The sequence below is a fragment of the Leuciscus leuciscus genome (genome assembly GCF_965113295.1).
Source record: "Leuciscus leuciscus genome assembly, chromosome: 21".
NCBI classification, from domain to species: Eukaryota; Metazoa; Chordata; class Actinopteri; order Cypriniformes; family Leuciscidae; genus Leuciscus; species Leuciscus leuciscus.
In genome coordinates this window covers 12,029,514-12,055,514 of record NC_138745.1, presented here as the reverse complement: position 1 = coordinate 12,055,514, position 26,001 = coordinate 12,029,514, and the positions used below count along the sequence as shown (strand labels likewise).

Genomic DNA, 26,001 nt, shown 5'->3' with positions numbered 1-26,001 from the left:
AAAAAAATTAAATAAAAAAAGCCTATAGACTAAGCACGTAATAGCCTACGCATGTGCATGACATCACCGTTTTCACAGATTCATGTTTTTTGTAGTTTACACAGATGATAACGGTTTCGTTTTCAAAAACTTGCACTTTGAATACTTTGATAACTATAAAGATAACGATAAAGATATAGTTTTAAAAATCATTCTCAATATTAAAGCTATAACGATAACGGCACAGAGAAACAATATCATTGGAATCACTTTCAGAACGATTTTATCCAGCTGATGAATGGTAAACACACTGACAGCCAATCAGAATCAATCCTGCTGTAACAAGCTTTATTTAAAGTGACAGACAAGCACGTGCTTAGAATAAACAGAACGATATCGTCCACTGGTGTGGACACTAATTTAGTTATCTTTATAGTTATCGTTCTTGGTGTGAAGGAGTCTTAAGATGGTCATTGACTGACAAGCCATCATGTTCCAAAAATCTGATTGACCATCTTAAGTTGGGATGACAATTCTACTTGCACCAATGTGCACCAGATAAGTTAGAAAAAAAGTGTCCTTGTTCTAAAACACAGCTATAGTCTTAAACTGGATTTTCTAGCTGGGAGGTCTCACAATAGAAAAAAATCTAAACCGATATAGAGTGAAATTTTACAAATTACAATACATTTTTACAATTCTAGATTGCATCCACAGATGAACTACTACTAAAAAAACTACTACAGTATTGAACACATTACTTTATCGGATTATAAAAACAAGATGGGACATTTTTTTCTTTTTAAATGAGAAATGGACGTCAGGTTGGACGGTTGAAATTTTGTGATATGGACAAATTTGAAAAAAGGGATCAAATGCAAAAACAGTCCATCATTTATTGCTATTATCTTTACTGCTTTATTATTATTAAATACTGATTCTTCATTGCGATTAGATTAAATTTTTATGCCAACTTTTTGTGTTCATATTTAATTCAGAGCATATTTCACATATGGTTTGGTGAGACATATAAATAAATATATGACATTTATCATAAAAGCAAAGCAAAAGCAAAAGCTTTGAAAGTCAAGCTTCCTTATGCAATGAGAAGGTAATTGTATGTTTGAATAGCGCTGGTCACATCTGGGCCATGTTTGAAAGGCTGTATCTCCATTGTGTGAAGTCTCAGAGGCTGTATGAGAAAAGCCTTTTGTTTTCTTAATGTAAATGCACCATGACATAGCAAATTACTGTCTGATGAGAAAGAAAGACCAGAAATGGAGCAGACAGTAAAGTTCATTCAGGAGCACGTCCTGTGTCTTGAGCAGAGGGAAACAAGCCTACTCTGAGAGCTGCAGATAATGATTTTTCCCAAGTACATTTCAGACATGTTTGTTATTTATCTACTTGCAAGGTCAGATTTTCTTTAGTACAAAAAAATGGTCTGTTCTCACAGATGAGTTAGGCCAGCTTGAAACTATATCTGCCTCTTCCACTTTATCTGCATTTTAATGGCTAAATCACAAAACCTTGGCCCAGTCAATAGTAATATGTACCATGCTAATATACGTCCAAAACACATGCAAGCAGGGTTGTCATGGTACCAAAATGACAGTAGTCGGGACCTATACCAGTAACATTTCATGGTTCTCGGTACCAGTTGTAGTATCATAGCAAAAACTGTTGGAACTATTTAATTTTTTATTATTTAAAAATAAAAATATTGATTAAATTAAATGAGTTTATTACTCATTCCCCTGGTTTCACAGACAGGGCTTAAGACTAGTCCTAGACTAAAATGTAAGTCTGAGCTGTTTCCACTGAAATAAACTTGCACTGACTGATCTTAAAAATATATCAGTGCCTTTTTAGTTTTAAGATGCACATCGGTAATGTTTTTTTTCTAAGCATGTTTATAAAAATTACTTAAATGTCCTAATTGATCTATGGTCTAATCCTGGCTTAGTCTAAGCCCTGTCTGTGAAACCGGGCCATTATGACAATAATTATATAAGTAAATAATACATTTAAACAACATTTAGCCTTCAAATGGACACAATGAAGGACAAACAAACAAACAAACACATATACTACAAGTGGCAGGTCTGTTAGTTTACATTTACACTCTAAGACTTCATGCACATTTGTCCTGCCTGTTGGTATGGTTATATCACTGTCAACCATTGCCGTTTTGGATTCAATCACGCATTTAAATACAGTTGTAAATCCGAAACTTTCCAGTGTACTGAGCAGCATGAAAAACAAAACGTATTAAAATTGCGTATGGGTTATAAATGAAAAGCAAGCAAAAAGCGCTTCCTTATATAATCACTGAAGCTGTGATCAATCTACACTCAAAAATTCCGCTTCAATCAAAAAAGCTGTCTACACTGCACAATGACTCTCTTTTTTGCATCGTGTTGGCACTTTGTTGGTAAAAAATAAAAGGGTTCGTGATCGTGAGTGTGCAGAAGATGTTTTGAGTTACGAATTCTGACTAACTTAAACACCTCATATTGGCAATTGGGTTCATGCACATGTCTGTGATTGGCTTCAATGATTAACACTTGAAAAACACTTTGTAAATAGAAACCTTTGGGTCACAGAGTGCTTACACAGATACACTCAGGAGCATTTGAAATCAGTCACCTATCAGCAGGTACCTGATATACCCGGTACTACTGGTAGTGTCACATTATGTTAATTTACTATATCATTTGTTATAAATAAAGAAAAAAATCAACATTTAGAATTTTTACCTCAGTATGTTTCTTCTGTGAGTTTCTTTATGTGTGCTGTTACTCTCATTTGTTTCGATGTCTCCACAAAATTCTCTCTCAAAGAGACAGGCAGCATGAGCCTCAACAGCACGACCATAGGTATGGTCACGCCATGTCGTAATTACCGCAATTACGTGATTTCTTCTTGTAAAAAGCGTTCACAACCTCGTAGAGCTTATAATAGCTTTTTAAATTTTTGCTCATTACAGCTTGTAATAATGTCTTAGAGCTCCTAGTTGCCATAGAAACGCATAATTCCCAGTCCGAGGATGTGAACAGCTCTGAATATAACGTCACGTGTTGTCAACTTGAGACTACGGTAATTACGACATGGCATGGATGCAGCACATGTTACCAGAAATACACTATCAAATCATTCTCGCATTTTGATGCTTCCCTAGTTATTTTCTGTCAGTCTGAAGTTTTAATTAGGCTACTTGTCGGGTCGGGAAAGTAAAATTCCCTTTCATCTGCCTCGTCAAAAAATCCCCTTGTCCCAGACTATTGGGCAAGTGGTAATGTCGAGCCCTATAATTTAGGGAGGATAATCAAGCTATTTAGTTCTCATCTAACATAAGGTTAGAGTTGGGGTTAGACACACCCATGACCTATGCTTGCTGATTTCTCACTCATCAATGTTGACTTCGGCAAGGTGTTTTTATCATTTCTGATAATGTGCAGACTGAGTCATCAAGATTTTTCATCTGTAGTGGTGGAAGAGATAAATGTTGTATTTATATATAGCCATTAAAGTCCATAATAGTTTAATAAAAAAATAAATAAAAAATTGCTGAGTTGAAACCTGTTGATACATGTTATCCCTGCATGATCAATCACAAACTTTATTATGAATGTCATAGTTTGAGCATCACTGTTAAAGGGATAGTTCACTTTGAAATAATTTTTTGGTATGTTTTAGCTTACCTCAAGGGCATCCAAGATGTAGGTGTCTTTTTTTCCGCAGTAGTTTCAATTTTGATATTTTTAGGTCAAACCGTTCTTGTCTGTCAGTCATATAATGCAGGTCGATGGTCACTGTCTCAAAACACAAGCACAGAGTCCAAATTAAAACAATTCCCCGTCGTCCAAATGAAACAATTCCCCATCGTAAGTACACATTGATGGCCTAAGACACGAAACGAGCGGTTTGTGTGAGAAAACGAACAGTATTTATATCGTTTTTACCTCTTATACGCAGCCATGTCGAAGTGATCTGATCTGATGAGTACGCAGACTGGTGCATAGATATATACACTAGATGTCGCCTTAAAGACATTCGTTCCAATGAACTGTCGTAGACAAGGCGACCTCTAGTGTGTATATATCTATGCACACATCAGATCAGATCACTCGGACATGGCTGTGTATAAGTGGTAAAAACGATATAAATACTGTTCGTTTTCTCACACAAACCGCTCGTTTCGTGTCTTAGGCCATCAATGTGTACTTACGATGGGGAATTGTTTCATTTGGACGACGGGGAATTGTTTTAATTTGGACTCTGTGCATGCTCTTTGAGATAATGACCATAGACCTGCATTATATGACTGACAGACAAGAACGGTTTGACCTAAAAATATCAAAATTGAAACTACTGCGGAAAAAAAGACACCTACATCTTGGATGCCCTTGAGGTAAGCTAAAACATACCAAAAATGTATTTCAAAGTGAACTATCCCTTTAAGGACTCTGTATACAGAGTAGAACATATCCAATATTGAAAGTGGTAACTTCTCAGTAGTTCTGAGCTTCTCAGATGCCAGTGATCAGCCTAACAATAATTAGCTTAATATCCTGGCCATCAGACAATAATAGGGCTGAATTTCACTGACCAAGACTATAAAACAGAGAAGAATCAAAGTCAGGCAGTTCATTGACTTTAGTATTTGGCGGCGTTTGTTGCTTTGTTAACATTTTTCAGTGAACCAAAAAATTGTCATTTTCATTCAAGAAACCTCTATTTTATCTTACACAGCTTTGCAAATCGGCAGTTCCCTTCTGTGTATTCCTCTATTGTCATGCCATGAGTAGATGGTCGGTCATGGGGAAGAGTTTTTAACCAGAGGTCCTCAACTGGCACTAAATCTTTTCTGAGAAAGATGAGTTGTGGAGAGGGGGAGGCGGCTTCCTTTTTTAAAATATTTTTTGAAGTATAGTTTAGGGATGAAGGTAGCACTTTCTGTCACGTATGCATTTGTGCTTGTGAATTGAATAGCCAATCAATGCTACTGACCATTTTAACCATTCTATATTTATAAACTGTATTCTTTTTCAGTTGCCAATTCCAAAATCATTTTGTATATCAGAACATGATTGTAATGTCCCGTCTCTAGAAAACGGAATAATTCAACACATTCTCACCCCAAAACGTCACATACTGACGGGTCTTGACCAAACGGCAACATACGACGAAAAGGGTACCCCTTTAACGTCCATGTGTGACGATTCGGGTTATGGGTAGGTTTAGGTATGTGTTAGGGTACCGCTAGGAGGCGCTGCTGGTGCGCTTATGTCTTCGTCTCATATTGACGTTATAGGGGTACCCTTTTCGTCGTATGTTGCCGTATGGTCAAGACCCGTCAGTATGTGACGTTTTGGGGTGAGACCGGGCTGAATAATTATAATTTTTTTGTCCCAATTCTTGCATCAAAAAAAGATTATTTGTTATTTACATTTGTAGTTATTGTGTTCATGTTGTTTTGCCAAACGGGTGTATTACGGGGTAGGGGTAAGGTCAACAGCGTAATCTTAGTTTTCTTCTTCTTTTTATTATTATTCTTGAGTGAAAGTCTATAGCAGCCCACTGAACCCTTTGGTCAAAATGCATTAAATTTGGAACATAGAGGAGAGAAAATGTTTTAACCCTAGCAAATTTAAAGTCTCTTAAACCCTCTAACTCCACCAATGGGTCAAAGATGCACTGATGTTTATGCAAATACCTTTGGAACCGTAAAGCTTGGAAACAAAATTCAGTTTTCCTATGATTTCCTAAACTTTAATTTTATGTTTTCTTTCTCCTTCAGATTTTATCCAATCTTCACCGAGGTTGAGTTGCAAAAAAGTTATCACTTTTTTTTTTATCACACACACCCAATAGTTTTTGAGAAATAGTTTTACAAATTTGACTAGCACACTAAAGTGGACGTTAGGCTATATCTCCGCAATCAGGGATGTAGTGGAGGCTAAACGCACGTAAACACCGTTTACGCACCTCCCAAAATTCGGAAATAGCGTTTGCCCACCTCCAAAGTGCGTTTATCCACCTCTAAATTTCACGTTATTTGAGCGGACTTTGCTTTTCCAGTGCGTGATCGCCGATCGGTACATGATTCGAGCATTTGGGCCGTTAATGACAGAGCAGAACGTTGAGCAGAGAGCGCAGCGCGCCGACACACACACACACACACACACACACACACACACACACACACACACACACACACACACACACACACACACACACACACACACACACACACACACACACACACACACACACACACACACACGGAACAAAGAGAACGGCACACACGGAGCAGAAAACACACGCTCGTTACTATACAAGCTGCGCGAGAATTAAACTTGATCGCAGCCGCAACAGAAAATCATTACAACTAGGCAAAAAAGTTTTTTTTTTTTTTAACAATTCATTACATGCAGCTGGTTTAATGTAATGAGCATGTCAAAACCCAACTGTACAAGACATTCAGAGGGAATCAAGCCTGCACCAGGTTAAAGACTTTTCCCTCTACAGGGAAACACTGATCCACATTTTTCTGATAGACCAAACAACTAATCAATTAATCGAGGAAATATTCAACAGATTAATTGACTATGAAAATAACCCCAAATCCCTATCATTATGTTCAAGTGCATTGCATTGAAAGCCCTGGATATAAGCCTCCCTCTCGATCTCTCTTAAATATTTTTTAATATTTTTCGATCTCTCGATCTCTCTATAAACCTCTTTTTTTACCACTACACCACTGTCCGCAATGCTTTGGCATATTGAGACAAAATTTATGATTTTGCTTAATACTTCTCCACAGTTTGATCAATCATGAAACTTGTCTCTTTAGATACGATACAGCATGCAGAGTCTATATCCAAAACTATATCAAGTTTTCCCATGTCGGCCATTTTTGGCGTTGGCCATTTTTAAGTTTGCAGCAAGTTCTGTATTTTACGAATGCATTGGCGTATTGATACAAAACTTGGTATGCGTCTTCGGCTACGTGTCGATTTTTTTGGGTTGCTGCCAGTGTTGGGGAAAGTTACTTTTAAAAGTAATGCATTACAACATTGCGTTACTCCCAAAAAAAAGTAACTAATTGCATTACTTAGTTACTTTTTATGAAAAGTAATGCGTTACGTTACTTTTACGTTACTTTTTCTCACCTGGGCTGGGCTTGCTTGTTTGTTTTTTTTAATAACAAGAACAACAAAAAAGTTATATTTTTGGCAAATGTTAAGGCCCTTTCACACCAAAAATGAACTCAATAAGCCTCAGGCTGAAGGAAATGCATATTTAAGCTTGTACAGTAGAGGGCGCCGCTCAAACTAACCTTTCAGCTGCGCTGCCTTTCTGGATTAAAGAACAATAATATACAGGAGAAGGAAGTTCAACACTTTTATTTCTAAATCTTATCTAAAGTAATTTTTGCTTAGTATGGTTGAATTAGATAATTGAAGGTCAGCAGCAAAGACATTGATTAATAAAGTGAGATTAAATACACAAAGTATATTTGTGTAATTTAATAGTTAATTATAAAAGTTGAGTAAAATTCTGAGATTGCATTTTACTGTTTTTATTCATTTTGAGGAACACTGAATGTTTTCGTGGCAGTGAGATGAGTAAATGCAAGTTCACATTTAGTCTAGAACTACAATAACCATCATGTTTACACAGTGCACACACCACCACCTCACTTTATTTATCTCAACATGGGGACAGGAGAGCTGCCAGTCAATAAATGTGAAAAAGTAACTAGCGTTACTTATTTGAAAAAGTAACTTAGATATTTTATTGCAAATTGAAAAAGTAATGCATTACTTTACTAGTTACTTGAAAAAGTAATCTGATTACGTAACGTCTCGGTTACGGATGTAACCCTCGTTCCCTGAGTGGGAACGGAGACGTTACGTCGGATGACGACGATTGGGGTTTCGCTTAGAAGCCTATCACCTTCGAGTATATAAAACGAGCCAATGGCAATGAAATGCCATGGGTCTGCGGAATTTGCATAGCGTAACTCCGCCCGCCGCAGGGGGTATATAAGGAAGTACGCTGGCACAATGCAGATATGTCTTCGCTGAGGAGCCGAGACTAGCCCCAGGCGTTTTTCAGCGGTACAGCGGAAGTGGCAGGAAGACGTAACTCAGGGAACGAGGGTTACATCCGTAACCGAGACGTTCCCTTTCGTGGTCACTCCGAGTTACGTCGGATGACGACGATTGGGGTTCCAGTCTAATCACGCCACCTCGGCTGTCTTCCAGTGCCCTGCGTAAGTCTGAGCTCCCTGTTGTGAGACTAGCACGAACGAAGGAGTCCTACTAAACACAGGGATACCAAGGTACACTGGGAAGCATATCTCCAGAGAGAAATATGCAATTATGCCCAGCCATTGGGGGGGGACTTAGAATACACATATGACGCAGAGGGCTGCATATGGAAAATCACTGGGGTGTCCAGCCGCAGGTGGAATTTTAAACCCCAGGGGTGGCAAGGTGGCTTGCCAAGGGAAAGACACACGCTCACAAGGAGACTTACAGTGGAATACACATGTGGGGGTCGCCCAGAGGGGGAACCATGCACATGGAGGCACCTAGTCAAGCGCAAAAGCTGCGTTATGGCAGATTGGCATAACTCAGGCGTTGACGTAACCAGTGCTGGAGGAAACTCAGAGCTTATCAGACTCACCTGAGAGAATATCGCACGTATCCCGTCCGTGGAGAGGAATGGCGAGCAAGCGAAGACACCTGAGCAGAATCTAGCACCGGCTAGTTGAAGCGAGTACATGAGAAGAAACTGGCTCTACTCTGAGATTATAGAATCTCGCGAATGTGTTGGGTGTCGCCCAGCCTGCAGCTCTACAAATGTCTGTTAGCGAGGCGCCATGCGCTAGAGCCCAAGAGGAAGCCACACTACGTGTGGAGTGGGCTTTCACACCAAGGGGGCACGGACGACCTTGCTGCTGGTATGCCAAAGCAACGGTATCCACTATCCAGTGGGATAACCTTTGCTTTGAGAGAGCCTTTCCCTTCAGCTTCCCACCATGACAGACAAAGAGCTGGTCTGAGGTCCTGAAACACCGCGTTCTGTCTACGTAAGCACGGAGGGCGCGTACTGGACAGAGCAGTGCCAGGGCTGGGTCTGCCTCCTCCAAGGGCAGCGCTTGCAGGTTCACTACCTGGTCTCGAAAGGGTGTGGTAGGAACCTTGGGCACGTATCCAAGCCGGGGTCTCAGGATCACGTGAGAGTTAGCCGGCCCGAATTCCAGGCACGCTTCGTCAACCGAAAATGCCTGCAGGTCCCCTACCCTCTTGATGGAGGCCAATGCAACCAGGAGCGCTGTCTTCATTGACAGGAACTTAAGCTCCACTGACTGTAAAGGCTCAAATGGAGCACTCTGCAGGGCAGTTAGAACCACTGAGAGGTCCCAAGAGGGTACGAAGGGAGGACGAGGAGGATTTAGTCTCCTCGCTCCCCTCAGGAACCTGACGATCAGGTCGTGCCTTCCCAGAGACTTACCATCAACTGCTTCGTGATGTGCGGCAATGGCGGCAACATACACTTTCAGGGTGGAGGGAGACAGCCTTCGCTCCAACCCTTCTTGCAGGAAGGAAAGCACGACACTGATCGGGCATTTCGTGGGTTCTTGATGTTTAGAAGAACACCAGTTGACGAAGAGGTTCCACTTCAACGCATAGGCATGTCTCGTGGACGATGCTCTAGCGGAAGTGAATGGTAGCCACCACCGCAGGTGGTAGGGTACTCAAACCTGCCTCGTCCCGTCCAGGAGCCACACATGGAGGTTCCAAAGATCGGGACGAGGGTGCCATAAGGTGCCCCGTCCCTGAGAAAGGAGGTCCTTCCTCAGAGGAATTGGCCAGGGAGGTGCTGTCGCGAGGAGTACTAGTTCGGAGAACCAGGTCCGGTTGGGCCAATACGGGGCAACCAAAATGACCTGCTCCTCGTCCTCCCTGATCTTGCGCAAGGTCTGCGCAAGAAGGCTCACTGGGGGAAACGCATACTTGCGTAGGCCCCGCGGCCAGCTGTGCGCCAGTGCATCCGTGCCGAGCGTGCCCTCGGTCAGGGAGTAAAACAGGTCGCAATGGGACGAGTCGTGGGAGGCAAACAGGTCTACCTGTGCGTCGCCGAACTGATCCCAAATCAGCTGGGCCGTCTGGGGATGGAGTCGCCATTCTCCAGCGAGAGGCCGAACTCGAGACAGCTCGTCGGACGCCTGGTTCAGGTGTCCCGGGATATAAATGGCTCGAAGCGACCTCAGATGCTTCTGACTCCATATGAGGAGGTGGCGAGCGAGTTGCGACATACGGCGGGAGACCACCCTGGTGGTTGATGTACGCTACTGTTGCGGTATTGTCTGATCGGACTAGTACGTGCTGGCCCCTGAGCAGCGCATGGAAGCGGTGCAGGGCGAGACGTACAGCCAGCAACTCGAGGCAATTGACATGCCAAAGGCGCTGGGGTCCTGTCCAGGAGCCCGCGGCAGCATGACCATTGCACATGGCGCCCCAGCCCGTGTTGGAGGCATCTGTTGACACAACAACATGCCGGGAAACTCGTTCTAAGGGCACTCCGGCCCGTAGAAAATTGAGGTTCGCCCACGGGGTGAAGGTCTGACGGCAGGCTGGAGTCACTGGAACTCGGAGCGTGCCGTGTTGCCATGCCCACCTCGGGACTCGATCGCGAAGCCAAAGCTGAAGCGGTCTCATATGAAGCAATCCCAGCGGCGTTACTGCGGCTGCGGATGCCATATGCCCCAGGAGCCTCTGAAAAAGTTTCAGTGGAACCGCACTCTTGTCCTCGAACTGCGCGCGCTCGCTCGTAAGCTGCGCGCACATGGCGACGAGTCGATCTCCATACCGAGAAAAGAGATCCTCTGCACGGGGCAGAGTTTCAGCGATCGACATAGTATCTTCCTCTGGAGCTCCAAACGAGACGCACTGGGGCTCCGAAGAGGGACCAGTGGTCTCAGTTTGAACACTCGCGGGTGCTGATGCTGGAGAGGGGTGTGTGGACCGTGGACGTGTCGGCGGTATGTCCCACACAGTCACCCTCAGGTCACCCCGGCCACCAGCCGAAGTACTAGCCCTCTCGGGACCAGTAGATCGGGGTGTGGGTAGGGGGACTCTCGCTCTAGTGAGCTCATTGAGTCTCGACCGCAGCATAGAGATGGTCATGTTCCCGCAGTGGGAACATGAGTCATCCACGAACGCTGCTTTAGCGTGATCAACGCCCAAACACGCTAAGCAGAGATCGTGCCCATCAGAGAAAAATATCTCGCGACCGCAACCAGAAGTGCACGGGCGAGGCATCTTTAAAAAGACGTGCCACGTGCAATGCTCTTTTTGTGAGAGGAAAAACTCTGCGGATGCTGAAGCGAACAGGGAGAAACACACTATCTGTCAGATCACTGACCAGATCAGCAGGGTAGTGAGCACTCGCTGAAATCGCCGTCACACCAACACCGGAGAGTTCGCTCGTCTCGAAGGTAAGAGAAGACTAACTCAGAATATTTGGCTTGCAGGAGTGGAGAAGTTCTCGGCTCCGAAGCGAAAACATATCTGCATTGTGCCAGCGTACTTCCTTATATACCCCCTGCGGCGGGCGGAGTTACGCTATGCAAATTCCGCAGACCCATGGCATTTCATTGCCATTGGCTCGTTTTATATACTCGAAGGTGATAGGCTTCTAAGCGAAACCCCAATCGACGTAACTCGGAGTGACCACGAAAGGGAACTCAAGTTACTTGTAATGAGTTACCCCCAACACTGGTTGCTGCACAATTTGCAAGAATGTCTTTAGATTTTTCTAATTCCTCTCGGGTCCTACAGAATCCAATGGTACATGTTTTTCAACAGCCAAAAAAATCGCCTTTATGCGATTTGTAGGCTTGGCTCAGCCACGTAATTGCTGCTTGTATCTATATTTATTTACAGATGTTTTTTCAGAAGCAGGTATTTTTTAAATACAAGTACACTGTAAATATACATATCTAGACAATAAGGGCATTGTATTAAGTTATTAATTTAAATAGTAGTGCATACTAGTTAAAGACCCTAAATATAAAGTGGTTAAAAAATAAGTTATTCTGTAATCTTTCCACTATATTATTTTTATTTTATTTTATTTTATTTAAGATATGGGAATCTTTTATATTTTATTTATTTATTTTTTAATTGAAAAGTGAATATAATAGATTGCAAAGATCCTGGCTGCGGTGTTGACTCTCTTTTCACATTATACATTTATAAGGACATTCTCAAAAACCTGGAGAGTGTGGAGTCGTGTGACCTGGAGGACGATGATCTCATGTTGGATTTGGACTTGTCTGAAGAGACATCATTACACAGCGGCGGTGAGCGATATAGTTTGGCTTGCATTCTCTTTAAACTGTTGCTTTGCCATGACAGTATTTGACTTGAAAGAGAAAAGTAGTCGAAAGTAGAACTAGTATAGTAGTTCAGTTTCTGCTAATGTTTGCTACAACAGATTTTATGATAGATTTAAGAACGCAACCGTGCATGAAGCTTGCATAGCTGGAAACATTTGCATTCACATTCTTGCGTAGAGTTTGTTTTTAACAGTTTTGGGGTTACAATATTCTCAAGTTGCACGCATCACATAGTTAAATTACTATATAGAGACAAAGTAAAACAAGGCGTTTCTTTTTAAGTTTTCACCCAATTACACAAATTAGATTTCCAATTACAGTTGGTAACTTCTAGTAAATATTGTATTGAATGAATACAAATGTATTCAGGTGAGTCTATTATTCATCCTCTGGCTGTTCAATTGTACTACAGATAATATTGTACCATATACATAAAGCACAATAAATAGTGTACAGAACAATCCCCATAAACCCCTCTACAAGTAGCCTTTGCTATTTTTATCATTTTTAAAGATGCATTAAATATAACACTTGGGCTTCATACACAGTCTAACGGTCTATACAAATCTAGAATTCATATAATGGACCCTTTTCCTTTTCCTCCTTCAACTATTATCAATGTTGAAAACAGTTGTGCTGCTTTGTTTTTGGAAAGGATGATACACTACCATTCAAAAGTATGGGATAGGTAATGTTTTTTAATTTTTTTAAAAAGTGTGTATATGTAGTTTTATTCAGGAAGGTTGCATTAAATTGATCAAAAGTGACAGTAAAGATTTTTATATTGTTACAAAAGATTTATAGTAAAAATAAATACTGTTCTTTTGAACTTTCTATTCAGCAAAGAATAAAAAAACAACAAAAAAAACTCAGTTTCCACAAAAAAATATTAAGCAGCAGAAACGTTTTAAACATTGATAATAAGAACTATTATTAATAATTGGTGGATGATAGTCGATGATAAAATAGGGAGAAATCCCATAGACATATATTGAAACATGGACACTAGCCATATCTAGAGACCTGATTATAATAGAGAGGGGAATTCAATTTGGGCCTGGAAGCAACCACCTTGCAACCTTCTAGCAAGCATAAATGTTCTGAAAGCCACCCACAAACACATTGTGTTGGAAAATTCTGCACTCACAAAACTAGTTCTTGATATACTTATATCTGTTGTAGATACTGATGGGATGTCACCTTATGATTGCTCAGAAAAAGAAGGCTGGCCCATTCAGGGGAGACGTCAGCAATGCTGGGGCAGGTGTGAAAACAGGTGACCATTTCATTTATGCATTTTGACATTTTGTGAAATTGTTGTACATTTTATGCCAGCGCTTAGCACAATTATTCAAACTCTGAATAAATTACATAAAGAAAGCTAGCAAAGAACATTTAAGTGGTCCATGACAAGTCTAATGTGATTTATTCACTTTTGCAAAAACTCCCATTATAATCAATGAAGCTGTCTACACTGCAAAATTAATCTCTTACTTAAATCTTTTCTGCACTTTGTTGTTTATGATGATGAGAGAATTGATGAACATTGCATTCATAATCTCAACAGAAACGTATGTGATAGGTTATAATGCTCAACGCTGCATACCACACGTGAAAAGAAATATGATGCAACATAAGCAAATCTACTGTAAATGTAATGCCGCAATCTTTTAATTCATTTAACGTTTCACATTCATTGTGATAGCCGTAATAGATCTCTCTTAATTGTGCAGGGGCATTTTTTGCCCCCTTATCTTGAATTTGGGGGGTTTTGTGGCATTTTAGCCCAAAACCACCGTTAATTTCAGACCTAGTTTTACCTATGTTTTTGTAAAACTCCAAAAACACACCTATACATAACATTTGCTGCAGTTTCCAGCTGAAATGACCACTAGTGGCAGTAAAACACCAACAACTAATATACCTTTTCACACAAATGATGATTACACGGGCAGATTATCAATCAATAAAAACTTATTGTCAGGTAGTTCATTGCCCAATACTATGTTATGTCCTCAAAACACTTTTACCATAGTGCATGATTTGTAAACGAAAACATTTTAACATTTGCATCACATAATCAGCTCCATATGTGTATTTTCTGATCAGGATCTCACCTGGCAGCACCTCTCACCTACAGCATTGCACTGTCCTCTGCTTTGCATTGTCCCGTGAAACTCAAAGACTTGTAGAAGCAAGCTAAAATGGCAAAGTTGCTTCAGCTTACATTTGCTTTTGCTAACAGTTAATGGTTGTTAACGGTTACGTTTAGGGTAGGATTTAGTGTAGGAGGTATGTTATTTTCAAATGTGGTAGAGCATTAACCTTTTAGTGTCACTTACCAGACATTTCATTTTTGAACTGCTGCGATACTTACAACAACCAACCAAAGCGTTGTCAGATTCACGTTCATCTGTTTCGATTAAAACTGAGCGCATCTTTATAGAATATGTAAACCTGTAGAGATTTTAGACTATCATCTCTATCCCGGTCACTTTCACGTGGCATTACTGTGCTGCATGGTCACAAAAGCTAATAATTTGCATACGTTTTTAAACATTGCGGAATAAACACAAGTGATTTTAAACTGTTGAAGCTCAAAAACCAGTGAAAGAGATATCGTTTCGCTTTATTTCGCAAATTTTTCATGAATCCTTTTGGTTTTCTTGATTTTGTATGTTTTAAGTTTGTTTTATATTAGTTGTACAGCACTTTGATTTCAACAAACTGTTGTTTTTAAATGTGCTTTATAAATAAATAAACTAAACTAAACTGATGCGAAACACAGTATAGTCTGAGAGATGGTTTCTAAGCGCTGACTGATGCGTGCACAAGGACGTTCTGAGTTCATTTTGCTGCCTAAATTGGCTTGAATGGTTTAATACACATACTTTTGTTTTGTGTCAAAATGCCTGTCTTTGCAAGTATACTCGTAAACACAGTAATTTATGTCTTATGTGAATATAACCCGTTGAGAAAGAAAATGCTTGTGCAACTGTATATTGGACTGATGCATTCAGTCTTAAAGTGACAGCAGCCTAGTAAACCTGTGTCACGATCCTGGTGGTTGGTCTTTTGTTTTATATGGAGTTTTATGTCTTGTCCCGAACTCTCTTTTTTTTCTGTGATGGTTACGGAGACCTTCTATGATCCTTCTGTCTTTCCGTCTGCCCCACCATGGGGATTTTCAGTCCAATCTACTCTGCTGTTTTGCTCTTCTGCTCCACCTTGGGGATCTTCAGTCCAGTATACTCTGCTGTTGTGGTCATCTGCTCCACTGTGGTGATCTTCAGTCCTGTCTTCTTTGCTGTTGTGATCTTCTGCTCCACCGTAGGGATCTCCAGTCCCTTCCTATCTGCTGTGGTAGTCATCTGCTCCACCGTATGGATCTCCAGTCCCTTCCTATCTCCTGTGGTAGTCATCTGCTCCACCGTGGGGATCTTCAGGCCCGTGGACTGGAAGCTGGACTGGAAACTGGGGCATATCGGTGACCCAGGACGGAGCCAGCAGAGCAGGTGGCCATGGTGGAGCTGACAGGACTGAAGACCATCTCAGCAGAGCTGGAGACCACCAGGGCAGAGCAGATGACCACAACAGCCAAGCAGATGGGATTGAAGATGAAAACCACCACAGCAGAGTAGAAGGGACTGAAGATCCCATGGTGGAGCAGGGGAAAGACAGATGGATCATAGATGGTCTCCAGGACCGTGTCCGAACAGACGGAGTAATTATTTTCTTTGTTCTTATTTTTTCTGTTTACTTGTCTTCAGTAAGCCTGATTTTTTTTTTTTTTTTTTTTTTTTTTTTTTTTTACTTAGTTAGGCTAGTAGTTTTTTTTTGTGCTATTGAATTTGGTGACAAGGATTATGAAATTTCAATGGGGTCAAAAATGCTTTGATAGCATACAAATCTTATTTAAAGCTACAATATAAAAAAAAAATCGGCGCTAAGGGTTGCTAACCTCTTACAATAACAAATGCGTAGGTTGATGACGCAGTGATAAGCGGAATGATGGGACTTGCTGTCATGCTGGTGGAGCTAATAATGTTTATGGATGAAGCAGGTCGCGATTGCTAATAAGATACAGATATTAGCGTCACACGCGAGTCCCGCGAATATAAGGGAATAAGGACATTTAATTACTACTCACACAGGTCAGTTTATTTGACGAATTAAACTTGTGAGGTAACTCAGCGCTGTTTCATTTGGTCTAACGTTACACCATCATATTAAACTGACGGATAAGGATTAAGATGTGAAAAAAAATAAAACTGCCAAAAAAATTCTAATTTTAGGACTTTCTATACTTATTAGAGTGTTGTGTATGTAATGCAATGACATGTACACATTTCAAGAATGTAATTAACCACTTTTTTTGGTGAATCATATCTTTTTCCCCATGAAAATGTCATTCCTGGGTAACGTAATGAATTTTTAAATTAATTACATTTCTACCATTGTTGGCATATACAAATGTACTGATATCCATAATTGGAGCTCAACAAACAACTAGTGCTCGTAAAACTACATTTTAATCACAATTAATATAATCAATTTGGGATTTCATATAGACATGGGCTCAGTTTTGGCTGCTGATAACTCAAAATTCAGAACCAAATTTAAAAAAAAGCTGGAAAATGTTTAAAAATGTTTTCCAATAAAGTAAATAAGACTTGTTTTATCATTAACTCAACAAAAAACAGAATTGTGTAACTAACACACAAATATGGGTTAAATTAATTGCCTGTGTCATTGTTAGCCGGAATGTCATACTGTTAGACGGAAGGACATTCTGCAATATTTTTCAGGATTATCATAAAAACCATCCTCAGTATAATTTTTTCCTTTCCAACACTCAAACTTGAAACAAAGTAAGAGACACTGACAAGTTTTTAATGATTTAAAAAAGTTAAATTCATTGATAATGACCCATGTGACTCATTGAATCATATGACATCAAGATGAATGACAGCTAAAATATGGCAAAAAAACATACAATTATGTAAATAATGTTAATGTTAATAATATAACAATAATAACTTTGCCTAAAAGTTTACAAATGTTAATTAAAAACTAGATTGTTGTGCATATGTCATTCTGGATAACGGATGACATGTCCTGGCTAACAGAGGTTTTTTTGTTATACAAGAATGACATGTTGTTATCCAGGAATGACAAAAACCAATATTTTTTCTTTATAATCAGGCACTAACTTAACCACCTATGGAAAACTACAACTTAGCTATCATCACTTAAGGTAACCTTTTAGATCAAATAGATAGTTTTTTTTATATAAAATCATTATAAATGTTTTATTAGTGTTATCCAAAAGGACACATGATATTGCTACAAAGTGCACCAGTGACCGAAATATCAAAATATCGACATTTTAAGAGACGCTTCCTGACCTTTGCACATGTTCTAGTGCTCCTTCAGGGTCTTCTTTTTGATACAATATTATGTCACATGACATACCAAAATGCATTATGGTCCAAAATGGTCATTGATGTCTGTTATCCAGGACTGACATTAGAGAAATCACAATTTGGGGACAAAAGTCGTTCTGTCATAAAAATGTAAATAAGCTTAGTATCATCACTATATTTGTAGGAATCATTGAAAACATCAATACAATTATGCCCAAGTAGATTTTAAATACTTTTATATATATTTTTAAAATTTTTGTTGTATTTTTGTATTCAGATTTTAAGCCGGGACAGTTACCCGGAATGACATTTTGAGACTTTTGAGCTCAATAGTTCCTTAAAGATTAATTATTTATAATGAATTCTCACATGAGTAATTAAAGAGGGGGAAGTTGAGTCACTTAATGAAGTGCATTTAAAAATGTATACATTTTTATATTATGAATATGCTTGGGACGCCAGAATTGACACGCCACGTCATTGACCCATTTGAGTGTGTTGAAATTTATAATGTTATTCTATGTGTTAGTTTTTGTTTGCTATATGAGACTAGCAGTAAGCTAGATCAACATTAGAATAACATACTGATTACATTCTAACATTTATATGTACAATATGTACATTTGCTCACCTATTAGACACAATGTATAATAAAGTACATGCAAGAGCGGCGTCTCTGTCAAGTCGTGAAGGGAGCTCTCGGCATCTTGAAAACGCCACGCTGATATTGTCAGTTGATCACAATTGATCCTTGTTTTAGTTCTCCTTTTGTCCCAAAGTCTACTTGCCATGGTCCATAATGTTTGAACGAAACAACAACAGCTTGAGCGTGCCGCTAGACGTAACGCAGTTGTCCACATCTGTCGCCATGGTTACTATGGCAGTACAAGCAGAAACCAGGGATAACGCGGATATTACGTCATTGACAGGCGACAAGTGAACAGGGACGGGCTCTTAAAATTCCTCTGAATTTACAAATTCTTGGGGATATTTAGGATAATTGAATTACACAATTGAAAAAAATGGTTTTTGGATATTTTGATACAAAATTCTTACATATTGTACCTTTAAAGCAGAAATAACAATATACCATGATATATAATTGTGAAATACTCATATCGTGATATAAGATTTTGGTCATTTGGGCCACCCCATTTGAAAGTGTTACGAAACGTCCAAGAAGCAGCGTGATATAATTTTGAAGAAATGTTGGCACATGTGCGTTTTTCCAAAGAGCCAAAATCAAAAACTATGCACCCTAACTCATACATTCCAGTAAATGTATCTAGCTCTTGCCATTTTTTTGTGCAATATGAGTTCAGATAGTTTGTGAACAGACTGTGAGCGGTCTGCTGGCGAGCCATCTGAGACTGAAGCTAACCTACAAAAAATAAGTAAATGTTATGTAAAGAATACCCACATTCTGAAGGCAGTCTTTGTTATAAAATGTTGTTATTTACAGTTCCAGTTTTTAGCCTTTAGTCCCCACAAGTGCAACAGTGTCTGTTTTATATCCATTTAAAAAGCTAATTAGTCTCAGAAAGCCACATTCGCAGCATACCTCCTACATATCCAGACTCAGGTGGATTTCGGATAAGATGGCTCTCATTGGACAGCTAACCTGTTTAAAGATTTGTATTTTTATTTTTTACCGTGGGCTGAGGCCTCTGGCTGACCTGGTAAATGATTTTTGATCACTTTCTCTTTGTCTGACCTACAGAACTGCCATTTTCCAGTCATTTGACGGATTTATGGGACAGGGGCTGGATAGGTCAAGGTCAGATCATGCGACACTGGATGAGCTGACGCTGAAACTCATGGTTCAAGACTGCTCTTCTTTCACAGAACAGCTGCTTCAACTGAAGACACTGCTTCAGGTCAGATACAAACGCATGCTATGCCAATATAACCTTTAATGTCTTTTCTGAGTGGTGTCCAAATTCTATTATAGCTGAATTTGTGATTGCATGTTACATAGCATGTCGTAAGGCTTATTAGGACATTTCATTGACCGATTTCATTGACAGAACTCTTTTAATTAGTGGTGTTTGCTCATACTTTAATATTTAAAGAATCCCATAACCTTGCATATTGCATTTTTGGTGCTTAAATTACAAAACAGTAAAAAATCTTGTGGAAAGCCTTCCCTGAAAAATGGAAGCTGTTATAGCTGCAAAGCGGGGTCCAACTCCATATTAATGTCAATGTATTTAGAATGCATTGTCATTGCAGTCCCTGTTGGTGTAATGGTCAGGTGTCCCAATACTTCTGTTCATATCATGGATGTCCGAGGTCTTAAGAAGATAATTACAAAGTCTGTTGAATATGTATACTTTGGGTGGGCTCTTTTGACAACCACTCATAATGCCCTTGAAACCTCTTAGCCAAATGTTAGTGACATTATAAATCTAGTTGTATACTGCACTATGATGTTTCTGCCGTTACAAAGGTTAATTTTCAGTTACAGAGTCAACACAGAATCAGTGTTTGTATCCGTAAGAGACAAACTGGACCTTATTGAATTGGCTTGGGGTAGTGTGGCATTTACCAAGGCAGTTGATGTTGTTGCACAGTTCATCCGGGCCAAAGATCTTTGCCATCATATGGCTGCAGGGCCGGATAAAGACTGTTTGGTGCCCTGGGCACTGACATCTTAAATGCATCTTAAACTTACTCACCTATTCAAATTTTCTTGGAACCAAAAATGTGTTATATTAACTGGTTTTATTGGGAACACTTAAAATAAGGTCTCATTTGTTAGAATTAATTGATGCATTAACTAACATAAAAACTAACAATGAGCAATATATATTTTACAGCATTTTTTTTTTTTTTTACCTTTGTTAAAATGTTCATGTTAGTTCACAGTGCATTAACTAATGTTGTTGATGTTGAGATTCACATGAACTAATATTAATAAATGCTGTAGAATTAGAAGTTCATTATTAGTTCATGTTAACTAAAGTTAACAAATAAAACTTTATTGTAAAGTGTCATTTTATTTGACTTTTTATTATCCTCAAAAATCATTAATTAACATTAATAAACTTACCCTATTGTTTAAGATTACATCAATGCAAATCATTAAGTGTTAATGCTTACACAAGTAGAAAAAAATCCTTACAGATTGAAACTTTTCTTTTTTACAGTGTAGTTGTTACATGGTAGTGGATAAGGAAGGAGTAGTTTAGGTGAAGATCAAATACACAGATGTTTAATGATGACAAAAACAAAGTCTAAAGAGAATGCAGGCATAGAAATCCAGGATAACAAGCAGATAGTCAAAGAATAAGAATAAACAAACCCATGGGGTAAATCCAATGTAACAGCTTTGCAAACAAGCTAAGACTATTAAAGAGAAAGACTGAACTGAAACACAGGGCTACAAATACGCATTGCATCCCAGTTTGCCTACTTAAACCATGCCCTAAAAGTATGTACTGTTTTTGTGAAGTATTACAAAAAAAAGTATTACATACTTTTGAGTTTGTAGCAGAAAAGCAGGCAAGCTTTGGTATAGACTATTGGTCATAATTTCCGTCTTTAACGGACCGCTCTATCGCTTAGTTGCATGCATCCTGTCATCGATTAAACTATCCTGTCAATCATCTTATCACAGTTAATATCCTCCACATTCAATTTAATTTAATTTCCTACCACTTTGATCTGTCAGCTGTGGGTCTTAAATACGGTGAACTGTCCTCATGTTTTGCATAATGATGCTTTTAAAAGTTAATGACCAAACGTATCTTTATAAAAGTTCACAATGTTGTTGGAGATTAAATATAATGTGGATAACATTGAATAAATATGGTTAATAATCAGTATCTAACATGATGAAACATGTTAACATGACTTGATACTGCCAATCAATGTTGGGGAAATCTATGGGGAAAGTTACTTTAAGTAAAGTGTACAATATTGCTTTACTCCTTAACTTTACTCAGTTACTCCCAGCAAGCAATGGGAGAGAAGAGAGGGAAAGGATCATGCCAGGACTCAAATTCAGGTCATCCCAAGGCACTATTCTCTGTGTCGGAGCACTGTTCACAAAGCTGTGGCTTTAACTCTGAGTCGTTCTGAGCTACATGAGTTTAAGCTGTGTAGACTTGGAATTAAGCCTTTTTCCCTGTTATTATTTGATTCACGGAACAGGACACCAGTTATCTTGCCAAGAAAAATCTTTATTGAACAACATTTAGAAAAACATGTTGCTTATGTTTAAAAATGGAACGTATACCTCATGCTTACTCATGGTACAATCCACTTTCCATATTAAGAAACTATTTCTCAGTGTATACAGTTGTGGTACATTTGCATCAGTTGAAAAACATTTCTTTCCTTGTAAAGAACATGCCAATTGTACACATTTAATGTATCATCATCATTGGAACATCTCTGCTCAGTGAACGTTGCATTGCACACATACCTCTAAGCAAAATGTATAACTCTCCCAGCTACCCTCCCTGTGTCTAAAATATGATCCTTAAACACATGTATCCATGCAATCTATAGCCTAACTCATGCATTTTAAACTTAATTTAGTATTATGAATACTAATAAATAATAATAATACAGATAAATAATTTTAAATCTATTAAATAATGAAATTATATTAAAAGATGACATTTTAGTCTTCAAGCTGTCTCTTTAAAGCTGATTGTAGATCATTTCTGATAGGAGGGACATGTTCTAGACCTCTGTAGCAAATTAACTCTATGAAATATTAATAATCAATAATAACTGGTTATAATTGATTCTGAATATTTGGATCAGTTAATATAATTAGCTTAATGTCGTAAATTAATATTACAATCAATTAACCTGTTTGTCCCGTGAACACTCAGTGTTAATTGTTTATTAACTCTAAGAAATGTACAGTTCCAGGGCATGATTTACATGATTTACTTTCTTAATTTTACAGTACTACTAAGAGCAAGTAGACAAAAACTATGATTAGTGACTCCAGTTATGAGCTTGAGACACAGACAACTTTACGTGTGACATGAACAAGATTTTATTAACTAGTCTAACATACACACACATACATGCATACAGTTTACCAAGGGAAAGAGAGCTGAAGCAGAATACAGGAAAGCAAGAAGTTATAGCATTGTTTGAAATTCAGCAGATCAACAGCCTTGAGCAAACCATCAGTTTAGTTCTAAAACGCCCTGCTTTAAAAGGGGTAAGGATACTTAATGTATCAAATAATGAGACTAAGTTTGATACTTGCATGTCTCGTCCATTTGAATTAAACTGTCCTGATGCAATTTGTTGAGGCTCCAGTTGATCTTTGCTGATGTGGTCTTGATGAGAGAGAACCAGTGTTAGTCAGATTATCTTTGGTGAATGGAAAGACAAGGCCGCAGCCTGGCACAAGCTTGGTGGTCCTTAGAAAACTTCTAGTTCAGCATCATCTTCACATCAGGATTCCAGAAAGGGACTAAGCGAGCTAAGAGAGAAAAGCTAAGAGAGCTAAGAGCGCTGATCTTGTGATCAGTGATTTTTAAAGCGTGAAGATGTCACACCTTCTGGAGGTGTGTGAGCCAATGAGACGTGTTTTCCTTTGGAGGGACATTTCTTTACGACCCATTGTTCAAGCAGGTCTTTGAACATGTTATTTGATTGGATGTTTAACACAAGAATCTTTAAAGGGATACTTCACCTCTGGAAAGATGAATGTGTATTTAAAATAGGTCATTTATGTAGAAGAAATGTGAAATTATTTTTGAATTTGGAGCTTTCTAGACTGAGAAAAGCCAGAAAATGTATTTTTGGCGTATGTGGATGAAAGACAACAACTCCCAGAATGCACTTGCTTCACTGCCCTACGAGGCCACTCCCAAGCCACGCCTACCGGTAAGAGAGCGCAGTTGAAAACAACAAGGCTAGGCTACTAGTGAGACTCCGTGACGAGTTTGCCCGGTATTTCGAGATTGCCCAAAATGTCCGGGATTCGGCTTTTGTGTTCTACAGTCGCCATTCATCATGTTTACTGTGGCGAGCAGGACGAGGCTGAGGGCCGCGGGAGAACGGCGCGAGGCCGGTGGCGTGATTACTGAGACGCACCGATCTCGTATCTCTCACGGAGGAGCGGGAATTTTCTTAGCAATATTAAAACGCACATCAACCGATCACTTGTTTAGCGTTCATGTAAACACTACATTCAGATTCACCAATCGGAATGAATTCAGTTAGATTGAAACAAAAGGTGTGCATGTAAACAATGAATGGCGACTGCAGAAACCAAAAGCCGAATCCCGGACATTTTGGACGATCTCGACGGCCGGACATGTCTGGGAAAAAGAGGATGGTAACCCCTACTACTCAGCTTTCTCCTACTACTCAGCTTTCTCCACAGAACAAGAGCCTGTTAGCTTAGCTTCCAAAGAAAGACGGCTGACACTGTGTACATTCTGTGAGTGAGATCCCACCCTCTATGGGCGGGTTGAAAACATGCGGGACAGCCCCTCCTACTGGCTGTAGTCTTTAGCCTCTGCCCAAAAAATTATGATTTTTGCGTCATCGGAGGATTTTTTCCAGACAAAAAATACATAAATCTCTCATCTCAGGGGGATATGAGGGTAGAAAGCACGGTAATTCGAAAATACTACAGGTTTTCTACTAATACAAAGCTTAAAATATATTTCTCAAGTGGTTATATATAGAATATATAGGATTAACATGGTTTATTTAAAATCCTCAGCAAGAATTAAGTGAGAGTCACAACTCTCTGCAAATTCCTTTTTGGGGTCGTAAAACTCTTATCAGTCTCAATGTGTCCTGTAACAGGACACCGCGTTCTGCCAGTGTGTTAGCTTCACTTGTGATGTTAGTTTTGGGGGAAGTTTCACAGGCCTTTGTTGGGAGAGTGAGTTTGCTGGATTATTCATAATTTGTGTGTGTCTGATTGGTCCAGACGCTACAGCTCCTTAGAGGAGTTTTACAACTCCCTAAGTTACATTTAAGGCTTTTAAAGGGATAAAAAGGATGTGTAAGATGTTATGGGAGTATGGAAAGATCACACATCATAAGGATGAAAGGATACTCCTACTTGTCCATTCCTTTTTATCATGGGGCCTATGCACACAAATGTACTTTTACGGGTTCTTCAAGTGTGTTTGTGAAAGAGAGAGAGTGGGTAAAAGATTCTCTTCCAAAATATTTCTACGGATACCAGTAGTCTCCTACTGTCAACTCTCTGAGAGTATTTCAAAATGTTAACTGTAACTTTTTTAGTTCAAGCAAGTGCCTCATTTTTATTTATTTATTTATTTATTTATTTTGATTGATGGGTTAAAAATACAACAGTCCAGTGTATTAAATAATCAACACACACACACACACACACACACACACACACACACACAATGTGTATATGTATATATATATATATATATATATATATATATATATATATATATAATGTATGTTTGGTCACTTTAGATTAGGGTCCAATTCTCACTATTAACTAAGTAAGAACTACTTTTTTTTGCCTCAGTAAACTCCTAATTACTGCTTATTAAATAGTAAGTAAGGTAGTTGTTACGTTTAGGTATTGGGTAAGAATTGAGCAGGATTAGGAATGTAGAATAAGGTCATGAAGAATAAGGCATTAATATGTTTTATAAGTACTACTAAATAGCCAATATCCTAGTAATATTCTCATCAACAAATGATCTGATTTTTCTCTTGACACAAACACAATAGCATGGATTCAATCTTACCTTAATGACAGACAACAATGTGTTTGCGGTCGACAATACAAAATCACCCTTAAAGGGATAGTTCACTTTGAAATTAAATTTTGGTATGTTTTAGCTTACCTCAAGGGCATCCAAGATGTAGGTGTCTTTTTTCCGCAGTAGTTTCAATTTTGATATTTTTAGGTCAAACCGTTCTTGTCTGTCAGTCATATAATGCAGGTCGATGGTCACTTGTCTCAAACAGCATGCACAGAGTCCAAATTAAAACAATTCCCCGTCGTCCAAATTAAACAATTCCCCATCGTAAGTACACTAGATGTCGCCTTGGCTACTGCGAAACCGTAGCCAAGGCGACATCTATTGTATATATCTATACCCGCCCGCGCTCTCAGATCACTTGGACGTGGCTGAGTTCAAGAGGTAAAAACGATATAAAAACTGTTCGTTTTCTCACACAAACCGCTCG

General features: G+C 39.1%; 1 protein-coding gene across 6 annotated transcripts in view; it reads left to right on the top strand.

Annotated features, from left to right (window-relative positions):
* Positions 1-26,001, top strand: part of ccser2b (coiled-coil serine-rich protein 2b) — a 435,236-nt gene that overhangs the window by 36,928 nt on the left and 372,307 nt on the right. For all 6 annotated transcript variants that reach the window (XR_014201002.1, XR_014201003.1, XM_082151401.1 and 3 more), the window contains exons 4-6: positions 12,262-12,364; positions 13,583-13,676; positions 19,547-19,703. Coding sequence is in view for 4 of the 6 variants with exons in the window: in XM_082151401.1 (XP_082007527.1) it covers positions 12,262-12,364; positions 13,583-13,676; positions 19,547-19,703 (354 nt within the window). In the remaining 2 variants the exon portion in view is untranslated. The remainder of the gene's footprint in view (positions 1-12,261; positions 12,365-13,582; positions 13,677-19,546; positions 19,704-26,001) is intronic.